This window comes from Stegostoma tigrinum, chromosome 5 (assembly GCF_030684315.1).
Source record: "Stegostoma tigrinum isolate sSteTig4 chromosome 5, sSteTig4.hap1, whole genome shotgun sequence".
Classification (NCBI taxonomy): domain Eukaryota; kingdom Metazoa; phylum Chordata; class Chondrichthyes; order Orectolobiformes; family Stegostomatidae; genus Stegostoma; species Stegostoma tigrinum.
Window position 1 is genome coordinate 20,356,436 of NC_081358.1, and position 24,786 is coordinate 20,381,221.

At 40.9% G+C, this 24,786-nt stretch overlaps 1 protein-coding gene across 2 annotated transcripts in view; it reads right to left on the reverse strand.

The window, feature by feature from the left end:
- mib1 (MIB E3 ubiquitin protein ligase 1) overlaps positions 1 to 24,786 on the reverse strand; it is a 134,948-nt gene that overhangs the window by 16,876 nt on the left and 93,286 nt on the right. For both annotated transcript variants that reach the window (XM_048528907.2, XM_048528906.2), the window contains exons 13-15: positions 4,567 to 4,699; positions 3,741 to 3,827; positions 3,235 to 3,396 (exon numbers count right to left, since the gene is read on the reverse strand). In XM_048528907.2, coding sequence (XP_048384864.1) covers positions 3,235 to 3,396; positions 3,741 to 3,827; positions 4,567 to 4,699 — 382 coding nt within the window. The remainder of the gene's footprint in view (positions 1 to 3,234; positions 3,397 to 3,740; positions 3,828 to 4,566; positions 4,700 to 24,786) is intronic.

Consider the following 24,786-nt stretch of genomic DNA (forward strand, 5'->3'; position numbering starts at 1 on the left):
TTGTAAACAGATTCTTCCGAAAATCTGTTACAACATTATCTGAGAACAATCTGTATGATATTCAAAATGGTATTTCTCTACACTACCATTCCTATTTGTGGACCGAAAACAGATTTTAAAACCATTACATTAAACCTTACTAATATCTCATCCACCTGAAAGAAAGAACAAAGGTAGTTTTGTCCACTGAGTAGACTAGAACATAGAACAGTACAGGCCCTTCGGCCCACAATGTTGTGCCAAACTTTTACATTAATCCTAAGGTCTATCGAACCTCCAGCCCTACCTTGTACTATCATCCATATGCCTATCAAACAGCCACTTAAATGCCCCTAATGAGGCCGATTCCACTATCCTCTTCACGCCTCGACCACTGTCTGAGTAAAAGAACCTACCTCTGACGTCTCCCATGTATCTACCTCCACTTGCTTTAAAACTCTGCCCCCTCGTAACAGCTACTTCCACTCTAGGAAAAAGTCTCTGGCTGTCTATCTACACCTCTGATCATTAAAGATCAGGCTACTGAGTAGAACGTGTATAAATGATCAGTGTGATGATCAGTAAAAATCAACATCAGCCTCAAATGGACAGAACACTTCAAAGCACTCCTAACTGCGATGCAATTGTTTAAAGAGATGGTGTTTGAAGAAATTCGCTCTCACTGAAGGTCAACTTGGACTCCCACCTTGCATAGCAGAAGTTGAACCTATCAATAGACACATGATCGATGGTAATGCTGTAGGAGTAGACAGGATTCCAGCAACAATTTTCAAATATGGAGAAGCAGAGTCTGCCCATCATCTCCATCAACTGCTCCTGAATATCTGGGGCGGTGGAGAAAGCCCTGCTGATCTCAGGGCTGCTGCCATTTTCACTGTCTCCAAGAAAGGAGAAATAGTGGGCTATAGAATTACTGAAGAATCTCCCAATTCTCTAACACCAGGACGGTAATTACCAAATCCTCGTCAGCCACCTTCAAGTCTTTGAGGAAATCTTTCTTCAAGCTGGTGTGGTTTCTGACCAAGCCTGATTTCTCACTGCCCAGCAACTCCAAGAGAAATACCAGGAACAATATCAACCAATCTATGCGCCCCTCACCAATTTAAACTAAGCTTTTGATTCAGGCAATCTTCAAGTGCTATGGAAGACCTGTCAAAGGCCTGTTATCTAGAGAAATTCATCAACATCCTCTCTCTCCTCCATGAGAGATGCTAGTGGCAGTCTCCACCAATGGTAATATGACAGAATTCTTTGAGGTCAAGGCAGTAGTCAAATAGGGTTGTAATTTCGCCCCCATACTTTTTTCCGTCTTTGTTACCATCATGTTTCACCTTGTTAAGAACAAGCTTCCTCGTGGTGCAGACAGGTTGGGTGGAAAATCTTGCAGCATCAACTGGTTGAAATCCAAGAAAACACCCACCAACCTCACCTGGGAAATTATAGTACACAGATGGTATCTCCAGTCCCTTGGAAGAGAATCTTCAAGCCTCACTTGATGCATTCACAGAAGCATAACGAAAAGTTGGTCTCAGCCTCAACCTCAAGGAGACTCAAATCCTCTACCAACCTCCCAGGTCAAGTTCAGCTCTGTCCTTCCAGTAAGATTAACGGAGAAATCCTCCCAAACATTTCCACCACCTGGAAACTAAGGCTGACATTGATACACATTTTCAACATCGTATCCAATCTGCAAAGGTAGCCTTTGGATGCCCAAGGATTAGAGTCTTCGATGACCATGACATCCATGCCAATACGGCAGTCATCTTTCTGACTCTTCCACGTGACTCCAATACTTAGATTATATATTGATGCCACCTCAAGGCCTTTAAGAAATACCATTAACGTTGTTTAAGACCAATTCTCTGGATGTGGGAGGGCAGGTGTACTAACATTAGTGTCCTTGATGCAGCTGATAGGACCAGTATGAAGACTATGAATATCTTATACCAGCTCTGCTGGGGTGGTCACAAGCTTAAGATGCCCGAGTTTTGACTGCCAAAGCAGTGATCTTCATTCAGCTCAAGGAAGGCAAGAGGAGGACAAAGGAAGCATTTCAATTACTCCGTGAAGGTTTCCTCCAGAAATGCAACATTACAGTCAATGTGTGGGAGACATTCAAAACAAACTGACTTGGAGGAAGTTGCTCTATGAAGGAACTCAATTTTTTAAACTGGTGGGGGAAAGGAAGTACAGAAAAGTAACTCGAGAAAGGAACGCCAGTGAGTTCGAGGTCAAGCTTCAATTCCATCTCCTGGAAACAACTGCCAAATGTATCGTCAGAGATGAAGTTCTAGAATCAAGCTCATCAGCTATTCAAGAACCAATGGCCATTGATGCAGATTTCCTTGATGGACGTTCATATTGTTAGCAACAGATTGCCAATGATTTATAAATTATCAATGCAAATAGGAGAAAATAGGTTGCCTTTGCTGAGAGCAAAGCTAGCAATATACTTATTTTTGGGTAAGGTGATGGGGATGTGCAATCAGGGCTCCCACTAATATATTTGTTTCCCCCACTGTGTGGACCTCCAAACTTCATGTGCCGGAGTGGCTTCAAGATCAGAAATTAATAAACTAACTGCAGTGGCATTCCAATCACAGCACCCAAGCTATTGGGCAGGATGTGGCAGGACAGTGCAGCTTGAGTGCGATGGCTGCTGTCAATGCGGAGGGATGAAGCCATGCTCTAAAGATGTTGAACTCAATGCTGTGGCTGGAGGGCTGTAAGGTGTGTGAGCAGAAAATCAAGTACTATTCCTCCAGTTTTGAGTTTTTTGAAACTTTGCAGCCAGCCCAAGATGGAAATGTTCGAATGGGAGCAAGGCGGTTTATTGGAATGCCAAGCAATAGGAAGTTCAGGGCCTGCTACAGGTCCAATTCCTGCACTGGCTGAGGCTACCATGAAAGACGCTCCCTCTAAACCTCTCCACTTCTATAACGAGACAGCAGCCCAGTAGTCCCAAGTAGGACTGTGCCAACGTCACTTTTGCTACAAATACTGTATACGCAGAACAGCCATTTATATCCATATGAAACACATATAGAGATGCACATTGTATGACATAGAACATAGAACAGTACAGCACAGAACTGGCCCTTCAGCCCACGATGTTGTGCCGACCATTGATCCTCATGTATGCACCCTCAAATTGCTGTGACCATATGCATGTCCAGCAGTCTCTTAAATGTCCCCAATGACCTTACTTACAATTATGGAATAAAATATACTTACGGTGTTCTTGGAAGGCTCCCAGCCACTATCAACTTTTCCCACATCCTGCATATCCTGTAGTTGACGGAGCTGACATAAGGTATGGTGTCGCAGGGCTTCATGGAGAGGCGTGTCACCATCTTTATCCTGGATGTCCAATTTTGCACCAGCACGAACCAATAGCTTTAAAAAATGAAATTCTAATGGTTATCATCTTTCCTCACAAACAGCAACTTGTTCAAAAATGCCATTTTTTCTCAACTCTAAATTGTATGATTATTAAGCCTCTTAATCATGGCTCAAGTGGAAATTTTAAATGGTTTCAATCATATTCTAAGTGAATAACAAATTGTCACAAAATATTAAGCAGTTATGCAACTAAAAATTTGTATAAATTGTTACAGAACGAGGCACTGAGCATTCAAACAAGCATTTTTTTGCTTCAACACAGTTATCCCTCAAGTCAACTAATTATCCATGTATCATGTTTTACACAAATTATTTTGCAGTTGAACAGATGATCTTACCCGAACAATTTGAGTGTGTTGACGCTCAACAGCGAGATGCAATGCAGTTTGCTGGTTTACATTCTGGATATCCAGGTTAGCATTGCCCTAAAACAAAAGTGCACCAAAAACTTAAACATGACTGATGGATCATGTCAATCAACTAACAACAGTGAAGGGCTCATCATTGGAAGAGCAGCCCTAGGAATTAAGGAACTCAGATAAAAATACTGCACAGTCAACAAAGTGGCTTCTTGTGCTCTTCTGTGGTGTAGTAGTAGCGTCCCTACCTCTGGAGTAGTGGGCTCCAGTTCAGGTCCCACTTACTCTAGGGTGTGATAACGTCACTGAACAGATTCATTAGAAGAGAAAGGTTGAGTTTTAAAAAAAATTTAGTGGCAAATAAATCTAAAATATCAACTTCTCATAGACAAGAATTTCCAGCAAAAGACCTAGAACAACACCTTCACATCACTGCTGCAAGAACATCCTTCAACATCAATCCATCTTCAGCCTCCACATTTTAAGAAGATCCCCCAGACCCTAAGTACCAATGGTACAAACATTACATGAGAAAATTGCAACAGTCACAACAATTGGAAATATCTCAACAGAGTAACATTTTATTCTACTGTGATTCCACACTGCTTTCAACTGTCTTGTTCCAAAATTTAGAGGTCTAAGCTGTATAATGTTATTATTTAGGTTTATAGTAATACATTTAGGGTTAACAACACATCATGAGATTAATGAATCTGCAGGTATGAACTGTCCTCCTTCACATGCAGTAGCTTTTATGCATCGTAAAAAACATTTCAGAGCATAAAACTCCAAGGTAAGGTCATACCTGATGTACCAGTAATTCTGCCACTTCAACATGATTGTTAAGTGCTGCTAAATGCAGAGCAGTATATCCATCATCCTTTTTCTCATCCACAATCCACGGCCTTGGGAGCTTGGAAAGTAACACACGCATGGCACTAGAGTTTTAAAAACAAAATCAGTCAAAAGTGTTGATTCAATCATTCTTTTCTTCTTTACGTTCAATTTCAGAGATAAATCTAACTTGCATTTTCAACTACTCAATACTTTATAATTTATGAGAAAGTAAAACTCAGTAAGCCTTAGAAGTAGCAGCTTCAACTTCACAATTCAATAATTCAATGTTTATCCACTGAACAGCCCATTAACAAGGAAATCTCCAGACTGCACTGAATTAGCTGATTTGTGCAGTTTGTAAGTTCTAATTAGTATCAGAATTTGTAGATCTTTGTGAGAACAAGAAAATCCATAGATTTCTACTTCTGAATAACATCCAAGAAACTGTACAAAATTAAAAAGCAATAAGAAATGTACACAGTAACAGTACAAGGTACATTGTGCATATTGCATTATAAAATGGCATTATAGTCACATTCAGAAAGGGAACAATAAGGTTGATAAACTATCATTATAAGGATGATGAGAGATACTGAACCTATTTTCACTGAAGTACAGAATAGTAAGCAGTTACTAAATAATCATTTTCGACAAACTGAAAAAAAAAGTTTCTTTTGGATGAATGAGGAACTACTTTTGCTGGAGGAGGCATTGAAGAAGAGACATTAAGTTAAAATAATCACTGAGGAAGTGAAGTTAGCATGACTGTTGCAAAATATTCTTTTTCTTTATACTCGTTCATGAGATCCAGGCATCGCAGGCAAGGCTGGCATTTGTTAAATCATACAGTACAAAATAAATCGTCTGGGTCATCAAGTCTGCACCAATAAAGATGATTATGTCCACACCAGTCCCCATGTTCTTACACTTAACCCACAGCCTTGAACGTTGTGGCATTCAAGAGTGGCACAGTTGCTCAATGGTTAGCATTACTGAACCACAGCACCCTTGGGCGATTGTCTGTGTGGAGTCTGCACATTCTCCCAGTGTCTGCGTGGGTTTCCTCCAGGTGTTCCGGTTTCCTCTCACAGTTCAAAGATATGCAGGTTAGGTGGATTGGTCATGTTAAACTGCCCACAGTATCCAGGGATGTGTAAATTAGGTGGATTAGATATGGGAAATACCTTACACTTTCCCTATAATCTGGCAATGTGTCTGGGTGGGAAGCTCTTCGGAGGGGCGGTGTCCACTTGTTGGACCAAATGGCCTGTTTCCACACTGGAGGAATTCTATGGTCTATGATTTGGCAAGAGCTGATCTTTTTAAAAGGTTGTGAGGTTTCCCCTGCACTATCCTTAATTCTTCTACTTCTTCAAAGGCAGCCCCTTGGGATCAAGACTGACCTCCTTCCACTCTGCATTACGGTCCTCAGGTGACTAAATATCCAATATTTGATCTGCAAATCCTGCCATAGGTAGACAGGTGGTTTTTGCAATGGGTGGGTGACATGCTTGGATTCCTATACTCTTTCTGCTGTTTACATTTCACTTCTATTTGGGTCTGTTGGACATGCTTGAACCAATTATAGAGTCATAGGGGCATACAGCAGAAAAACAGACCCTTCGGTCCAACTTGTCCATGCTGACCAATCCCAGTCTGACCAAATCCCATTTGCTAGCAATGGGCCTGCTCAACCTTCCTATTCATATATCCATCTGTCTTTTAAACATTATAATTGTACCAGCCTCCACCACTTTGGCAGCTCATTCCATATATGCTCCACCGTCTGTATGAAAATGTTACTCATCAGGTCCTTTTCCAATCTTTCCCTTCTCACCTTAAACCTACGCCCTTTAGTTTTGGACTTCCTCATCCGGGGGAAAAAAGTCTTGGAAATTCACCCTATTCGTGCCCTTCATGATTTTATAAACCACTGCAAGGTTATTCCTCAGCTTCCGATGCACTAAGGAAAAAAAAAGTGTTCACAGATGCTCCTTCAATTTAGGCAGGTTTAGCTACTAACTCACGTGAGTCACCGTGGAAAACTTCAAGGGGGGGGGTGGGTTTCTTCTGCCCACCTGATAAAGGTCAGAATACAGAACTAGTTTCAGAAGCCCATGTCAGGCATGCAGATGATGTAGCCCATCCAACACAGCTGATTAACTACAGCTAGTGCCTTGATACTGGGATGTTGGCCTGAGAAAAGATGCTGATATTGGAGCACCCATCCAGCCAATGAGCTGACAGGATTTTGTGAAGGCATCACTGGTGATACTTTTGAAGGTGCTCGAGATGTCTGGTCGTATTACCCTTGTCTCCAATGCATAAAGGGAACACTGCTACCCCATAGACTTAGGTTTGCTGTGAAGTTAGAGATGTTTGTCATCAAAAACTCTGTTCTTCAGGCGGCAGAAATGCAGTGCAGGTACATCGGGTGGCGTTGAATTTCATTGTTGATGTCTGCCTGCGTTAAGAGGTGGAATTGATTCAACTTGTCTCGTGGTTTTTCATGAATCTTGATATTGCAGGGACTATGCTGTGCATTGGAAGCAGGCTGGTAGAGGTCGTTATGAAGTTTAGCCCATTCTTTCAAATATTTCTGTAGATGCATCGATGATGGTTTGGAGCTCATCCTCAGTTCACACACAGTCAAGCACTGTCTGCATATCACAGCTCAACGACAAAAGTTCTAGTTCTGGACTAGAAGTCACACATGAATAGTCTTCTGCTTGTCAACAGAACAGTTTCATGCCAGCAAGAAGCATCATGGGTATGGGACGGAATGGTGCAGCAAGGAAGAGGGAAATGAGAACTGGCATGAAGATACAACCTTGTATGACTCTGGTTTGCATGTGTATTGGGTGTGTGGTGGATCCTTTGATCAGGATAACAGATTTCTGGTTGTCATGCACCAGGAGGAGGATGGTGGCAAATTTCTGCAGACAGCCAAATTGGGACACACCATTGCTCCTCCTGGTTGATAGAGATGCAAGTCTTTGTGAGGTTAAAAGAGGTCATTTACAGAGGTTGCTGTGCTCTCTGCATTTTTGTTCAATTTCCGTTGCTGTGAAGATCATGTTCATTGTGACTCTGGCAGAAGGTCTTCAGTCAGAGAGGAGATGGAGGACACTACAGCCAATTATACTCATTACTAACAGAAAACTACCTGAGATGTCTTTAATAGCTGTGTCAATTTTGTTTTGTCTAATTTACATTAACAAAGAATAAATCTGAATTGCAGCTGATTTGTCAGTATTTTATCACGCACATCTCTGGACCAGTTATACAATTAGATTTGGTATTAAAGAAATTTATAAATGGTTAGTTTTTAATTAAATCAGCAATGACATTTCATTGTCACACCATAGGAACTAGAAACTGTCTGAACAGGACAAATACCCGTCAGCATCAATTAAGCAATGCTCAAACCATTATTTACATACAAATATTTGAATAGGAAGGGTTGAATACATTCTTTATATTAACGCAATAATATATTTTAACATAAAGCAAAAGAAATGCAGATACTGGAAATCAGAAACAAAATCAGAAACTGTTGTGGACAGAAGGCAGAGTTAACATTTCAGATCCAGTGGCCCTTCTTCAAAACTTTATTTTAACAATGTCGACTATGAATGCTGACTAATTCTTACTTGTTTTTGTTCTTGCTAGAATCATGGCAATCATGAGCCTGAAGCACATGACGACATCTTGTTATTTTGCAAGAAATTTCAAGAGTAACTTAAAAATCGAGTGAAATGTGATGAAAGGATACCGAATATTAGTTTTAGAGCTTGGACTTCAAAATAATGGCATATGGATGCTGGTTACTTTTGTGAGGTGCTTTTTTTAAAAATCTAAAACCAGGGCCGGCAGTCCCTCCAGAACAGTGAACTGATGCAGTTTGTATGAGAGAGCAGGTAACAGTTGCAGTGTTAGTGAAAAATGATCTATACTAAGATGGCATACAGCAAGAAAAAGAAACAGTGAAGGCCATGTTTAATTTTCGGTTCTGGATAATCAAAAATTGAGTTTAGTTTTAAAAAATCTGGATTTGAAACTAAAACTAATTTCTCTCCTGGAAAGGAACTTTACTGAGCAGCTAAGGGGATAACTTACTTCAGTGAAAAATTTTAGCTTGTCCAAATTCCAGACCATGAGTATTTGGTTAGAAATCTGCAAGGTTATCAGAAGCTGAGAAGATGTAAATTCTTTCAATCTAAGCTAAAAACTTTAAAGATTTGAAACAGGTGTGTAATTTTTCTGGGTCTGAATCACTGTAAAGTGATTGTCTTGGGGAATAGGGTGAAACTTTGTTTTGCTGGGTGTTTTAAGATCTCTGTGTTCTACAATAAGATAGCTTGGTTTGATTTTTTTTTCGTTGCTTTCATCTTTTTTGTAATAAATTTCTGCTTTGTTATTAAAGAAAACTTTCATTCAGCCTTGTGCTTATGTTTCAATGGTCCCCGCGGCCTTTTCAGAATTGTATGTGGTTTTGTTCTTGTCTGGTACATGGTACACACTGCAGCCATGGTGTGATTGTCTCCTTAGATTCTGCTTAACTTGTTTACACAGAATTCTTACAGTCTGTCAGCACTTTATATTTCAGGTAAATGTTGTTTGCATTAACCTTTATCTCAAAATTACCCTTTATTGAGTTTTGACAGCTCTATTTACATTGGGCAGAAAGAGCTCTGTGCATTCTCACTTTTTGCACACTAAATGCAGGAATATACACAAGTACCTCGTTAAACTTGAGTGAAAAAAAAATTACTGAGGCTAAAGTTACCATCTTTATACCTCCGATAGCAAAATCATAAATGACATTCTTTGTAACCATGATAATGATAAACGGCACCTCTTCATCCTTTTCCACCTACCTGCAGCATTGATATTATATAGGAAATACAATGCAAAAATAGGCAACTGGCCAAACCAATCCATGTCAGACTTTAAGCTTTACTTGAGCCACCTTCCATCTTGCATAAACTTCATTTACCAGGTAACAAGTTATAACCTTCTAACTCAACTGCCCAGATTCCACTTATTCTCTCTAACTACTCCCTGTGGTAATGAGTTCTACACTCTAACAACATTCGAAGAGAATTTTGAATTCCCTGGAGACTATCTTATATCGAAGATGTTGAATGATACTCTTTCCTACAAGAGGAAACAATTTCTTTCTATCCACTCCATTCAAATTTTCCTTGATTTTAAAGGCCTCTACTACATGATTCCTCATCATAGCTTTTTTTGCAGAATAGACAGACAGCCTATCTGTCCTCCAGAATTAAATATCTACTAATCTTAATGTTTGCTGGAACAATATTTCTTTGGAATACAGTATTTGGGTCAGAGAAAAACAGCTCATGTCTGACTTCAACCAAAAGTGGCTGATAACACAGCAATTGGAATGTTCCCTCTAGTGGAACAGACAGTTTTTTTAAATCTGGAGAAGCAAGAGAGCAGAGTCAAGGCAATCTTAAAGCACTACACTGAACACAGGTTCTCTGTTTGCACAACTCTCACCGATTCTGTCCTCTGGGATCAGCCCACAATTGGCTTCTTCATTTCCATGCTCATTCCATTCTGGATAACTGGCTGTAGACACTACCCGTAACAATGATCTTCCTAGACTTCGCTAAAATACAGTATGTCACATTTTTTGTGTAGATCTTAGTTTGCTAAAACTTGCTCATTCTGCAAGTTTATTAATGTTAATAATTTGTTGCCATTATCCTCAGTGCTGACTGCTTCTGCCAGCTTCTCCCAGTTAAAAGCTTTCGACGAATCAAGAAATTGCGCTTTTGATTTCAATGTCCATTTCATGAGCAGCGACTGTGAACGGCAGACGTGCCAGCACTGATTCGTCTGACACACCATCTTCTGACATTTTAAACTCAACTCCCACTCTGGCTTGAAAACAGCCAGCAATCCATTTAACACTCTGCCATCAATTCTAAATTGCCTGATTTTACTCATTAGTTCTTTATGGTGCACATTATTAAAAGGTGGTTTAGAAATCCAGATAAATTATATTTACTGCATATTCTTTTCCATACTCTGTTACCACCTCAAAAAATAGTTGGTTTTCTCTTTTTAAGTTCATACCGAATATTGCTGTATCTCTTACTTCTACATGTTCTGCTATTGCCTCTTTTAGTTTTTTTTGCTACAACTGTTATGGTCTAAATAATATCTATATAATTTTAGAATAATATGTCCTGGGTCCCTCCTTAAAGATAGAAATATTAGATAACCCTTGGTTTCCTGACCCAAATCCTTCCTCTAATGAATGATCAGATACAAGTATCTAACTCTTCCCAGATTTTTCTAAAATAAGTGGAAGCAATCTATTCAGTCTACGAATCTTGCCTTCTTGGACATTGTTTAGCTTTCTTAATAGAACCCTCCCAAAATTTTAAACGCACTAGCTCATTGCTCGTTTCATTATTCAATTCCATATCTGCCTGTCATATCAGCCTGGCAACTACCAAAGCACATTAATAAACTGCTATTTCTACCATCTATTTATCATTACCCTTCATTGTCCTATTCCTTCCACAGCCTTTCTTTACTACTGATGTGCTACTGCGCAGAGATACCTACATTCTTCTAATTCCCTCGAGTTTCCCCCAATTCCTTCATTCGTGGTTATTCTTTCGGCTGACAAGGCCCTAAATCTATGAACTCACCTTGCTAAATCCCTCTGCCTGTCTTCCTTCAAGATGCTCCTTAAAACCACTCTCTTGTCGAGTTTTTGGTCACCTGCCTTAACATCTCAAACAGCTCCACACTGATGAGAATGCTCCTCTGTGACATTATGATACATAAAAGATTAAAAGTGAACAAAGGACAAAGTATATTATATAAATCCATTAAAGCATGCATTAAAATAGCTGGCAAAACATTCCTAACACAACAATTTTTTTTGGAGAGGTATATCTTTCCAACATCAACAACACAAAAGAAATCTATTGCAAGCCATAAGGATTGTATCAGGGCAAAACTGATTGGAACCTGATACACTTCCTTTACTAAGGGATGTATGCTGTTTTATTATGACTGTGCCAATTCAAAACTGCTCAACAGAATCTCCAAAACCCAAACTCCACTATGCAAGTGAATGAAGTACAAGGCAAACCAGTTGTGCAATGTTCTGACATGCTAACAATCACCAATCGCTCAAAATGCAATACACTCTACCTAACAAAATGAAGCAAACAGAAACTACTTGAAGAGGCGAGGTTCGAAACACTGAAACATGAAGAATTTCTGTGTTTATCATGCTCCTTCATGACCAAACAAGATTTGGAACGGATGTTATTCTAGGCTTTAAGCAGCACATTCCATGAAGAAGTTTAATGAGATGCAATTCTTACTGACTACAGTAGCTTGACTTTGTCCTTAGCAATGATTAGTCATGAGATAAATATCACTATGTCAGGGGTACTCAGCCACCCAGAACAAGGAAGGACCCAGAAATATTTGTCGCTACTTTCGCATAAGGTAATTTGCATGATTACTTCTTCACATAAAATAAATCATGCCATGTTCATTTATGAATATACCTCTGTACGTGAAATAGAATGGTAGTAACATGACATGATTAGATACAAGCCATGATCATTTATTGTACGCACTGACTTAACCTTTTTTCTGTCTGTTTAAGATAGATTTCTTGATATTTTCAGTTGCAACACATCGTTAATAGTGCTGAATGAAAGACTGAAATATCCTCTTTTCCTGCTGTTAGCTGAACTGTGGGGTATACCTACCTCAGCATCCCACACATAACTGAAATTCTCAGATAGCACATGCTAGCATGAATAAATATTTTGGATTCTCACTTATGCTGTCAATATTGATTTCTTTACAAGTGCAGCCAATTAAAAGGTGATTAGTCCTAGCATGTACGATACAAGCAGTATGATTCTCAAGAGTTCTAATGGGTTTTCATCAAACTTTTTATTCTTAATGATGATATTACAGCAACCTACATTTACGGAACACCTGCAGCATAATGGAATATACCAAGGTGCTCAGGACACTATAAAACAAGTTGAGCAATATAAGCAGATATTAGATAAAATAACTAAATATTTGTTTTTAAAAAAAGTACATCTTTAAAATGTTTTCTTATAAGCTGGTAAATGAGCTTTGCAAGGAGAGAGATGTTTAGGAGTGAAATCCTACAGTTAAGGGCCTAAACAGCTGAGGATACTGGCACAATGGTGGATAAATTAAAATACAAAATACTCAAGAGACCAGAATTTAAGAGGTATGAATAAATTGAGCATTGTATGTTTAAGGTGATGAGTGTGTTAGGAAGTGGACAGGTCAAGGACCGATTTGAAAACAAGGATGGGAATTTAAAAACCAAAAAGAACTGCGGATGCTCTGAGCATGTGTCACCGGACCCGAAATGTTAACTCTGTATTCTCCTTCACAGATGGTGCCAGACGTGCTGAGCTTTTCCAGCAACTTTCTTTTTGTTCATGAGAAGTTAAAACCATGGTGTTATTTAACCGAGAGCCCATGTTGATCACTGATGATAAGATGATGGTTGAATGACACTTATAGACATTGAGGTCTCCAATTTAGACTGAGTAGAATTCAAGAAACCAGCCAGCACTTTCACAGTTTGCAAGATTGGAAAATTTACTGCCACGCACCCACTTTGCATCACGCTCATCTAAAACTAAAGGTTATAACCTAGGATGAAATTCAGATAGGCTTAAACTGAGAAGTTCAAGCCATCTCATACTGCAAAGAATATGAATGCTCTGTTAAATAAAGCTCACAAATTGTTCAGAATCGGTTCCAAATTTTATACTCCTCTGTTTATGTTACGACAGCTACCTACAGCTTACCAAAACATTTACTTCCATTTTGAAAGTTACAGTTAAGAGGTTTGCAAAATTATCACATTTTGGAACTGGACTTTAAATTTAGAGTAAATGAGGGGATATGTGATCTGTTCTGTGGCCTGTCTGACAATGAGCCTGGGTGGTCTGATTATTGGTGATCAAAGGCAGAAGCACTGAGCTAAAAGTGCAAGGCTTTTTACTTAGAGATAATGAACATTGTTTCTGAGGACACCATGAGTGGAACCTACATCTCCAAACGTTCCAGAAGAGTGTCATAGATATTGAGTTGTAAACAGTGTACAGGAATCCACGCATTCGTTTCTAAGAGTGAAGGGAATTGGGATCAAGGATAACTAACTAGTATTTCTATTTTTATACAAAGCCATTTTTACATGGGAAGAGGAGACAGAAACTGTTTTGAGATTACGTTACATTCTTCCCTATTAAAAAAAACTTAAAGTTGTTATTGTCCTCCCAGATCATGGGCAGTTCTCTCATTAAGGAGAGGTGATTGGTGGTTTAACCTGAGGGTCACCACACATCATGCAAAGGAAGAGGATGAACAGAATCCTTCCCGATATCTTCAGCCAGTGAGGGAATTGAAGCCACACTGTTGGCATCACTACACATCGAAAACCAGACGTCCAAACAACTGTCGTATCTCACCCTTTCTTTTAAATAGAAGTTTTAAAGAGAAATCTAAACTTTTCAGGTGTCTGTCTTAGCAGAGATTGCAACATATATGCGAGAGTTAGAGTGACAGCCCTCGACATCAAGACTGCACTCGACCAAGTGTGGCATCAAGGTGCTCAAGCAAAACTGGAATGATTGGGTATTGGGGCAAATTGTCCACTGGTTGGAGTCATACCTGGCACAGAGGAAGACAGTCATGGCTGTTGAAGGAGAGTCATCTCAGCTCCAGGAGTTCCTCGGGGTAGTGTCTGAGGCCCAACTATCTTCAGCTGCTTCATCAAATTACCTTCCCTCCATCAAAAGGTCAGAAGTGAGGATGTTTGCCGATGATTGCCCAATGTTAAGCACCGTGACTCCTTAGATACTGAAGCAGTCCATGTTCATACGCAACAAGATCAGGACAATATCCAAGTTTGGGCTGACAAGTGCCAAATTACATTTGTGCCACACAAATGCCAGCCCATGAGCATCTCCAATAGGAGACAATCTAACCACTACCCCTTGACTTTCAATGTTACTATCACCAAGTTCCCTACTATCAACACCCTGGGTTTATCATTAACAGTGAGTAACTCACCTGCTGACTCCCCAAAGCCTGTCCATCATCTACAAGTCACAAGTCAGGAATGTACAGAATACTCCCCATTTGCATGACTGAGTGCAGTTCTAATAAGACTCAAGACGTTGAAAATCATCCAGGACAAAGCAGCACACTTGACTGGCACCAAATCCACAACTGTCCACTCTTCTACCACTGATGCTCAGTAGCAGCAGTGTGTACTATCTACAAGATGTACTTAGACTGCATCTTTCAAACCCACAACCATCTAGAAGGGCAAGGGTGCAGATCTATGATCCCACTACCATCTACCAGTGCCCCTCCAAGCCACTCACTATTCTGATTTGGGAATATATTACCATTACCGATGAGTCAAAATCTTGGAATTCCCATCTTAAGGAGATTGTGTGTTAAACTACAGCACATGGGCTACAGCAGTTCAAGGCAGCAATACACCACACCTTCAAGGGCAAATTAGAACGTGCAAAAATGTTGTCCAGCCAGCAACGTTCATGTCTCATGAGTGAATAATAAAAACATTTAACTTTTAAGGTACATTGTAGCAACCAGCAACTAAAATTTTAACACATTTAAATAGAAATGATGTTAATGCTGCTTTCTTGCTAAAAATGTATATTTATAACACAAACCAAAATTTTACAATTTGCATCTATAAATTAATAACGTTAACACAAGTATCCACATTGAGAAGACACTTCAGAACAGCAGGAAGTAATCTGTCATAGATTATGCCACAAATCTTCAGCACCTCTCATGTGAAGCATACGGGTTGAGTGCAGGAATCACTGTCACACATTAAAATAGGAATCAGCTGTCCGCTTAGTCAGCTAGGGATCTCTACATTAAACAGAAGCCAACTTATGAAAACAAAGGTCACTTCAATGTCAGAAAAATAAAGGCACTTTAACAACCTTTGTTAAATAATTTGAAGTGTCAATACAACTATCAAAATGTATTCCTCTTATGCTGAAACACACATCTCAACTCATTTATATTCATCAGCCAGCAGCAAAGTTGGTATAATAAAGTTTCCTTCGAGCAACTCGGAAACTTTGATTCTGTTAAATCAAAAACCTCAGTCACTGAGAATCAAAGAGTGATGAGATACAAGAATGCAGCTGATACTAAACGAAGGATAAAGAAGAAAAGTAGAAGATTAAATAAATGCAATGGAAACCTGAGTCTTCAGTGCTTGGTATTCTGCAGTCTTCTAGATTACTTAAAAACCTGCATGCTAACTTTTAGTGATGATATACACATGGATCAAAAGTTATTTTGTTCCACTGTAGTTCCATTTAGAAACTAGACAAAGTTGTCTTTCTCAGACGCAAACTTTGTTAATTTTCTTCTCTTGTCCAACCAACTACTTATTCTGTCTCATTTGGTATCAAGATTGGATATATAACTTACAATTGTTTAGTTAAGTTACCAATGATTATGGCACAAAAGTTGAGACCCCGTATGGATTACCTAGCAAAGACCATTTGTTATTATCCACATTATTTCGAACCTACCACGTTATCCTCGACTTGTACAAAACCTGTACACACAACACAAGCAATTCAATATGATCAAACAACCTTTCCAGTATTGAAAAGTAGTTTTTTTGTGCATTTAACTCAATGCAAATCACATCATAATATTTCCAGCTTAGTAGTCTTACAAGCAAGCTGGTTATGCAATACTGCAGTTACGTTTTACACGTGAATGAAAGGCCTATTTGGCAACCCACTAATTCAGGACTACATGTGCGCAAATGTTCACTGAGTCAGATTTCCATCTGATATTGAAATTCAAGTAGTTCCCAGGTAACCCGAAAGATGGGGCTCTTCACTGAAACCTTTATTTAAGTAGCAAAAATGGTCAGGAACAGTCTGACCTTGGGACTGCATACTGTAACGTTTGTCAGTCATTGGAATAATGTGCACGGTTGCCACAGCTGCTTTAATGAAATACATACCAGCGTACCACTTGTGGTGGCAGACAGGACTTTTAAAAAAAGCCTTTGTACAACTCAAAGCACGTAAGGTGCTCATTCTGATTAAGACTTTGTTTCACAGCAGGAAAGAATCCTCAGAACAGTTATCATGCACTCCTAGCAAAATTTACCAAAAAGGCAATTGAGCCAATTGATCCTCAATTTCTCCTATTGAGTACTGACTGACAAATAAATAAGGCATCATTAAGCCTAATTAATAACACGGAAACTCAGCAAAAAGAAAATTATCACACCAAAACATCAAGTTTTGGTTCCAAAGAGAAAGAAATACAATTCCATGGGGTCTTCCAAATATTTGTGTTCTCAGTTAGAATCAACATATCCAGGTGACAACAAAGGCAACAGAACTTGGTCAGAAAATGTACACAAGGGGTCTGGGACAGAATAAAAAGGCCAAAGCGGTTTCTGTTCACAGAACCGTCAATAATCAGAGAACACGGACTTAAAATGATTATCCAAAGAAGCAAAGACAACATGAGGAAAACTATTCTCTTGCATTGAGTGGATAGGGTCTGGAATGGACTTGTAGAGTGTCTTGGAGGCATATTCAAAAGTGAAGTGAATTGGGTAATTATCTGAAGGGCGGGGAGGAGGGGGGAGCTAAACTGACTTCCAATGAATACTATAGCTAGTTCTGGTAGTGCAGTTAAAGGAAGGACATTACCAAGCTGGAGAGAGTCGAGGACAGACTTGCTGGGTATGGAAGGTAACAAAGGCTGAATAGGCTGGAGCTTTTTTTCCACTGGAGTATAGGAGGTTGAGAGGCAACCTACTAGAAATTTATAAAATAATGAAGGGTGTGGACAGAGTTAATGGTAGTTGTCTTTTCTCTCGGATGGAGGATTTCAAGTCGAGGGGCCATATTTTTAAGGTGAGAGGAAAGAGATGTTAAAAAAAGATGAGGCAAATTTTTTTTACATAGAGGGTGCATTGTGTGTGAATGAACTTCCTAAGGAAGTGTGGATGTGGGTACAACCGCAATGTTTAAAAGACATTTGGATAGGTACATGAATAGGAAAGGCTTGGAGGGATATGGGCTAGCAACAGGCAGGTGACCGCTTTGCAGAACACCTCCGCTCAGTTCGCAACAAACAACTGCACCTCCCAGTCGCAAACCATTTCCACTCCCCCTCCCATTCTCTAGATGACATGTCCATCATGGGCCTCCTGCACTGCCACAATGATGCCACCCGAAGGTTGCAGGAACAGCAACTCATATTCCGCTTCGGAACCCTGCAGCCTAATGGTATCAATGTGGACTTCACCAGTTTCAAAATCTCCCCTTCCCCTACTGCATCCCTCAACCAGCCCAGTTCGTCCCCTCCCCCCACTGCATCCCAAAACCAGTCCAACCTGTCTCTGCCTCCCTAACCGGTTCTTCCTCTCACCCATCCCTTCCTCCCACCCCAAGCCGCACCCCCAGCTACCTACTAACCTCATCCCACCTCCTTGACCTGTCCGTCTTCCCTGGACTGACCTTTCCCCTCCCTACCTCCCCACCTATACTCTCTCCACCTATCTTCTTTACTCTCCATCTTCGGTCCGCCTCCCCCTCTCTCCCTATTTATTCCAGCTCCCTCTCCCCATCCCCCTCTCTGATGAAGAGTCTAGGCCCGAAACGTCAGCTTTTGTGCTCCTGAGATGCTGCTTGGCCTGCTGTGTTCATCCAGCCTCACATTTTATTATCTTGGAATTCTCCAGCATCTGCAGTTCCCATTATCTCTGGGACTGGTTTAGTTTGAGATTATGTTTGGCATGGACTGGTTGGACCAAAGGGTCTAGTTCCGTGTTGTATGACTCTATGAAAAGTCAGGCAGGATAAGAAGCAAAGCTGCTCTGGCAGAGGGACAGCACAAACAAAGGATAGAATGGCCTCATTTAGTACTATAACCATTCTAAGACTCTAAATACATGTCCAAAATCAAATTACTAAAGATTGGAGAGCAGTTTGATGAATGCTAACTTCCACACACTTTTCCCAACAGGTAACTCTGTTTGGATTATACATTTCTTTGGCCTTGACATGGTCTCAGTACCAACAGCTTATGTTTGCTATTCATGGCCAATTCAGAAAGATGCAGATGCAAATTTTAGCAGGTAGCCAAGTCAGATGATGTTATAGGAGGAAACTGGACAATCTTGGTATTGGACTATTTCAATGCTATCCTGACTGGCCTTCCATTCGACACCAATTGTAAATGCTAGCAGACTTAACTCTGCTGTATCCTGCATCATGTTCTGCTCAGCCATTATCCCAGCCTTCACAGACATATTTTTGTTCCAGTCTCCCAGTAATTTGCATCTAAAATTCTCAAATTAGTGATCAAATGGCTGGACAGCCATTTCCCTCTTTAATCATAATCATCTCAACCATATTTTTCATTAGTGTCACTAACCTCTGTTGCACATCCTGTCCCCATTATTGTAGTTATGTCTTGAAGTGCCTAAGCCAAGCAGCCTGGAAGCAACACATAAACCACTTCATCTCCCTCTCCTTACTTAAGGGCCTTGTTAAAATCCATCTCTGAATCAACATCCAAATTCCCCCTTATAGCAATCAAAAACCGTGAGATGTTCACATGGAAGATGCAACTCAACCAATGCTACACATTTCTGTTTGATAGAAGTATCTCTTTAAATAATATAAAGGAGCAAGGTAGCATACTGATGCTATCACTGGACCAGTAATTCAGAAATCCAGACTAATGGTCTGGGACTTCAGCCTGAAGGCCAGCATGGCAGATGGTGAAATCTGAACTGCAAAAATAAAACCAAAATAGAAAGTTTGCCCAATGGTGACCATGTAACCATGGTCAATTGTCATAAAGCCTAAATAAAAACTGAAAGAACTGTGAATGCTCTAAGTCAGAAACAAAAACAGAAATTTCTGGAAAAGGTCTAGCAACATCTGTGGAGAGAAATCAGAGTTAACATTTCGGGTCCAGTGTTCTGAGGAAGAGTCACTGGACCCGAAATGTTATGTCTGATTTCTCTCCCCAGACGCTGCCAGACCTGCTGAGCTTTTCCAGCAGTTTGTTTTTGTGTCGTAAGACCTATATGGTTCACTAACGTACTTTAGCGAAGACACTTAGCTATACTTACCTGTTCTGACTTACATGTGATCCCAGACCCACAGCAATGTGGTTGACTTTTAAGTGCCTTCTTGGCAGCTAGACCAGTCAACAAATACTGGTGTTGCCACATCACATAAATGAATAAAAACCAAAATAAATTTAATCAAGCCAACTGGCATACCTTGCAAACCCACAAGGCTTGTTTTTAAGGTTTTACAAAAGGGCAGAGGTACAACAACTCTAGAACAAGTATGTCACAATCTACACTTAATAGTAAATTCAACACCTTCGTATTGTGAACCCATTGCTATTCATGGCCAATTCAGAAAGATGCAGATGCAAATTTCAGCAGGTAGCCAAGTCAGATGATGTTATAGGAGGAAACTGGACAGTCTTGGTATTGGACTATTTTAATGCTATCGTGACTGGCCTTCCATTTGACACCCATTCCTTCTCTTTATTTTTTAAAGCTTTAGCTGTTCTCTGTCACCATCTCCTTTCTCCCCTACCCCAACCCCAGTGGGGCTGTCTGTTCTTTCCAGTCTGGCAGTTAGACGCACAGTTGTTCTGCCATTCTCACATTCCAATCACTTACCTGCTCTATCAACACCCTTTCTCCCCCAGCACTCCACTATTTCTCCTGCCCCAAACTAGTGCATCAATGCCGCTTGCTCCACACTTCACATTAGCTCTGACAAAGAGTCATCTAGCCTTGAAAAGTTAGCTTGCTCCCTGTCCACAGATGCTGCCTGATCTGCTGTGATCTCCTGCATTTTTGTTTTCAGTATACCACAATCAAGGCTACCTGAACTGCTACTGACGCCACAAAAAGCACTGGCAAATTACAGAGTTATCAAGATTTAGCTCAAGCACAGTGTTGCCGAAAGTTAGCTGTCGTAGTCTAGTCATTCACCTAAGTTCTACATATCCGAAACTTGAATGGTTTAATTGCTACCTTTTAGCTACAATAAAAGTCGTTGGTTAAAGGTGCCCTATTCAATGCTGTTTTGCTTTTATAGCAGGAAGTTAGAGCATCTGTAATCTCAGGTTATGAAATGTATTTTGACTCAACCTTGAAATTGTAGCCTTTCCTGCTCCCTCATCTCCAAGTTGCAAGATTCTCCCTCTGCAGTCTCAGAGCTGCTGCCTCTCCCTACTCCATAGCCTCCAGGTTGTAGTGCCGTATCCGTTGTCACCCTCCCAGTTGTGGCCTCATCCACATTCTAGACTTAGGTTCCAATTCAACATGCAGATTGAATCTGAAGCTGGAGTTCTGACATTGTGTGAACTGCAATGGTTTAGAAATGCTTGGACTTTTGCAATCCTTTTTTAAAATAACTTTCAAAACTGTTCCAGCTTTGCTGCACTTCTCCCAAGACCTGACATAGCACTGTTCAAGAAAGGAAACAGCAAGTGGAAGCGTTTGAAACGAACACAATCATGCATGGCACCAAAGCTGGTTGCACTTGGATTGAACCTGGGCAAACATCCTGGAATAGAGATAGTTTCAAAAGCTAGACACAGCTTTTGCTTGTATGGACTAGTCCTTCAATTCCAAATGGGTGTTGCATATCAATACTTTCAAGTGTAATCATTCCAACTCATGTTGATAGAATGAAGACCAATACAGATGGCTGTTTTGTGTTGTACTTTCCATGCAATTGCGTGCTTTTCAAGAATTATGTGCCGAATCATGTATTTGTGAGAAATCAAAACACCATGAAGTCACAATTTGTCATTTATTTCACTGGAATTTGTGAAATTATGAAATCACGATGAACTGTTGCCCTCATCTCAATTCAGATTCTGAAGAGCTGAATCCAGAGAAAGCATAACACAAGCATGTTTTGTTTTGCATTACAGGACAGCAGTTTGCATTTATGCTTTGAGGGTGACGTATACAGCACACATGCAGACTGAATGTTGCATTATGGCAGAATGAAAAATGCGTTTTAAGATTAATGCAAATCATACACTGCATTTTAACATTGTAATTTTCACCTCCAACAGTCAAACCTCCAGTAACTGCAGAGTTAAAAAACCATCAGGTGGTCTACATTAGATAGTACTATTGGCACTTGTTAAGATCCCAGTTAATGCTAATACTGGACAAGTCAGATTCCAAAAGAAAACCTGGCTTGTCAGATCCAAACTCTTTTATTTTCTAAGGAGATCAGTTATTGAACCAATTCACAATGCGCTGCCGGTTTACTGTTAACACAAAAAGAAATTATTAACCAAGATAGAAAACTAAATTACATTGCACTAGGCAAAATGAAAAGTTGGAAAGGTTTCATTGCAAGCATTAGAAAAAGATACAACAGTACCCCTTTTATCCCCAAAATATCCTGACAAATACTCAAACCTAAGCAAAGACACCCCACTATCACCACACGATAGATCCTTGCTCAAACTCAGGCTGAGACAGCTGCAATGTTTCCTTCTATCTGGCAGTCACCAGATTCTTTTTCCTTTAATTCTCTGTCCCTCCCTTAGCTGCCAAAATTAAAGTGCAAACTAAATTCACGATCAATTTATATTTCAGAGCAAACGTATCAGCTGCTAGCCTTCACCCTTGGTATATCTGCACATGGACTGACTGAATTTCTGGATTGCTTTATGTCCTGCATACTGGATGACCGTCAGTGGGCAACAAAACAACTTTTTCTTCATGGTACTGAATTGTTAACCTCCCCAGCTCTCAAGTCAAGGTTAAAAAACCTCATTAAAATGCATGTAAATAAATCAGAATTTCAGATGCCTCAGCACCAAGTCCCAAAGTTTAAAAAAAACTTCCCCTTCATTCCACATGAAAAACAAAGCATGGTTTCAACTGAAAGTTCCACATTGTTCCAAACACAGTGGTTCAGGTTCTCACAGTCACTCTATATCTTTGTTTGGCTGTAATAATCCAAGCTTCAAAAATTCAGGTGTAAAATTAAACATTTATTAAATTGACCTTGAAGAAAAAGAATTTGCATTGATCTGTCAACTTTCAAGACCTCACAAAATTTCAATGAACTAATGATTGCATTTTCAGTCAGCTGAACAGTGGTGGACATGGGTGGACGGAACAACACTGCAAGATAAATGGCATAGATTAAGGATTGTTTAACAGGCAGAAAACAGTGTGCCATTCTCACATTGGAGGGATATGACTGATGGGTACCACAAGGAACAACATTTGGGCCCTAGCTACTCACATGTATCAATAATTAGATGTGGGGATCCAACATAGTATTTTCAAGTACCCAGATGACTAAAAGCGAGATAGGAAAATATGCTGTGAGGAACATGCAAAGTGGTTTCAGGAGGATTGGTCAGACTTCATGAATGGGTAAGAACATGGCAGATAGAAATATAATGTGGACAAATGCAAAGCTATCCACTTTCTTGGAATAAACAGTTGTTCAGAGTATTTTGCAAATGGTGAGAGATTAAAAAGTTTAGATCTACAGAAAGTACAAAAAGTTTAGATCCCTCTTCCACACCTACACAGGCCCCAAACCCCACCTCTTCCTCCGTTACACTGATGACTGTACTGGCGCCGCCTCTTGCTCCCCAGAGGAGCTCGAACAGTTCATCCACTTCACCAACACCTTCCACCCCAACCTTCAGTTCACCTGGGCCATCTCCAGCACATCCCTCACCTTCCTGGGCCTCTCAGTCTCCATCTCAGGCAACCGGCTTGTAACTGATGTCCATTTCAAGCCCACCAACTCCCACGGCTACCTAGAATACACCTCCTTCCACCCACCCTCCTGCAAAAATTCCATCCCCTATCCCCAATTCCTCCGCGTCCGCTGCATCTGCTCCCACAATGAGGCATTCCACTCCCGCACATCCCAGATGTCCAAGTTCTTCAAGGACCGCAACTTACCCCCAACATGGTCAAGAACACCCTTGACCGCGTCTCCCGCATTTCCCGCCACACGTCCCTCACAACCCGCCACCGCCACAACCGCCCAAAGAGGATCCCCCTCGTTCTCACACACCACCCCACCAACCTCCGGACACAACGCATCATCCTCCGACACTTCTGCCATCTGCAATCAGACCCCACCACCCAAGACATTTTTCCATCCCCACCCCTGTCTGCTTTCCGGAGAGACCACTCTCTCTGTGACTCCCTTGTTCGCTTCACACTGCCCTCCAACCCCACCACACCCGGCACCTTCCCCTGCAACCGCATGAAATGCTACACTTGCCCCCACACCTCCTCCCTCACCCCTATCCCAGGCTCCAAGATGACTTTCCATATTAAGCAGAGGTTCACCTGCACATCTGCCAATGTGGTATACTGCATCCATTGTACCTGGTGTGGCTTCCTCTACATTGGGCACACCAAGCGGAAGCTTGGGGACCACTTTGCAGAACACCTCCGCTCGGTTCGCAATAAACAACTGCACCTCCCAGTCGCAAACCATTTTCACTCCCCCTCCCATTCTTTAGATGACATGTCCATCATGGGCCTCCTGCAGTGCCACAATGATCCCACCTGAAGGTTGCAGGTACAGCAACTCATATTCCGCTTGGGAACCCTGCAGCTCAATGGTATCAATGTGGACTTCACCAGCTTCAAAATCTCCCCTTCCCCCACTGCATCCCAAAACCAGCCCAGTTCGTCCCCTCCCCCAACTGCACCACACAACCAGCCCAGCTCTTCCCCTCCACCCACTGCATCCCAAAACCAGTCCAGCCTGTCTCTGCCTCCCTAACCTGTTCTTCCTCTCACCCATCCCTTCCTCCCACCCCAAGCCGCACCTCCATCTCCTACCTACTAACCTCATCCCACCTCCTTGACCTGTCCGTCTTCCCTGGACTGACCCATCCCCTCCCTACCTCCCCACCTATAGTCTCCTCTCCACCTATCTTCTTTTCTCTCCATCTTCGGTCCGCCTCCCCGCTCTCCCTATTTATTCCAGAAACCTCACCCCATTCCCCTCTCTGATGAAGGGTCTAGGCCCGAAAC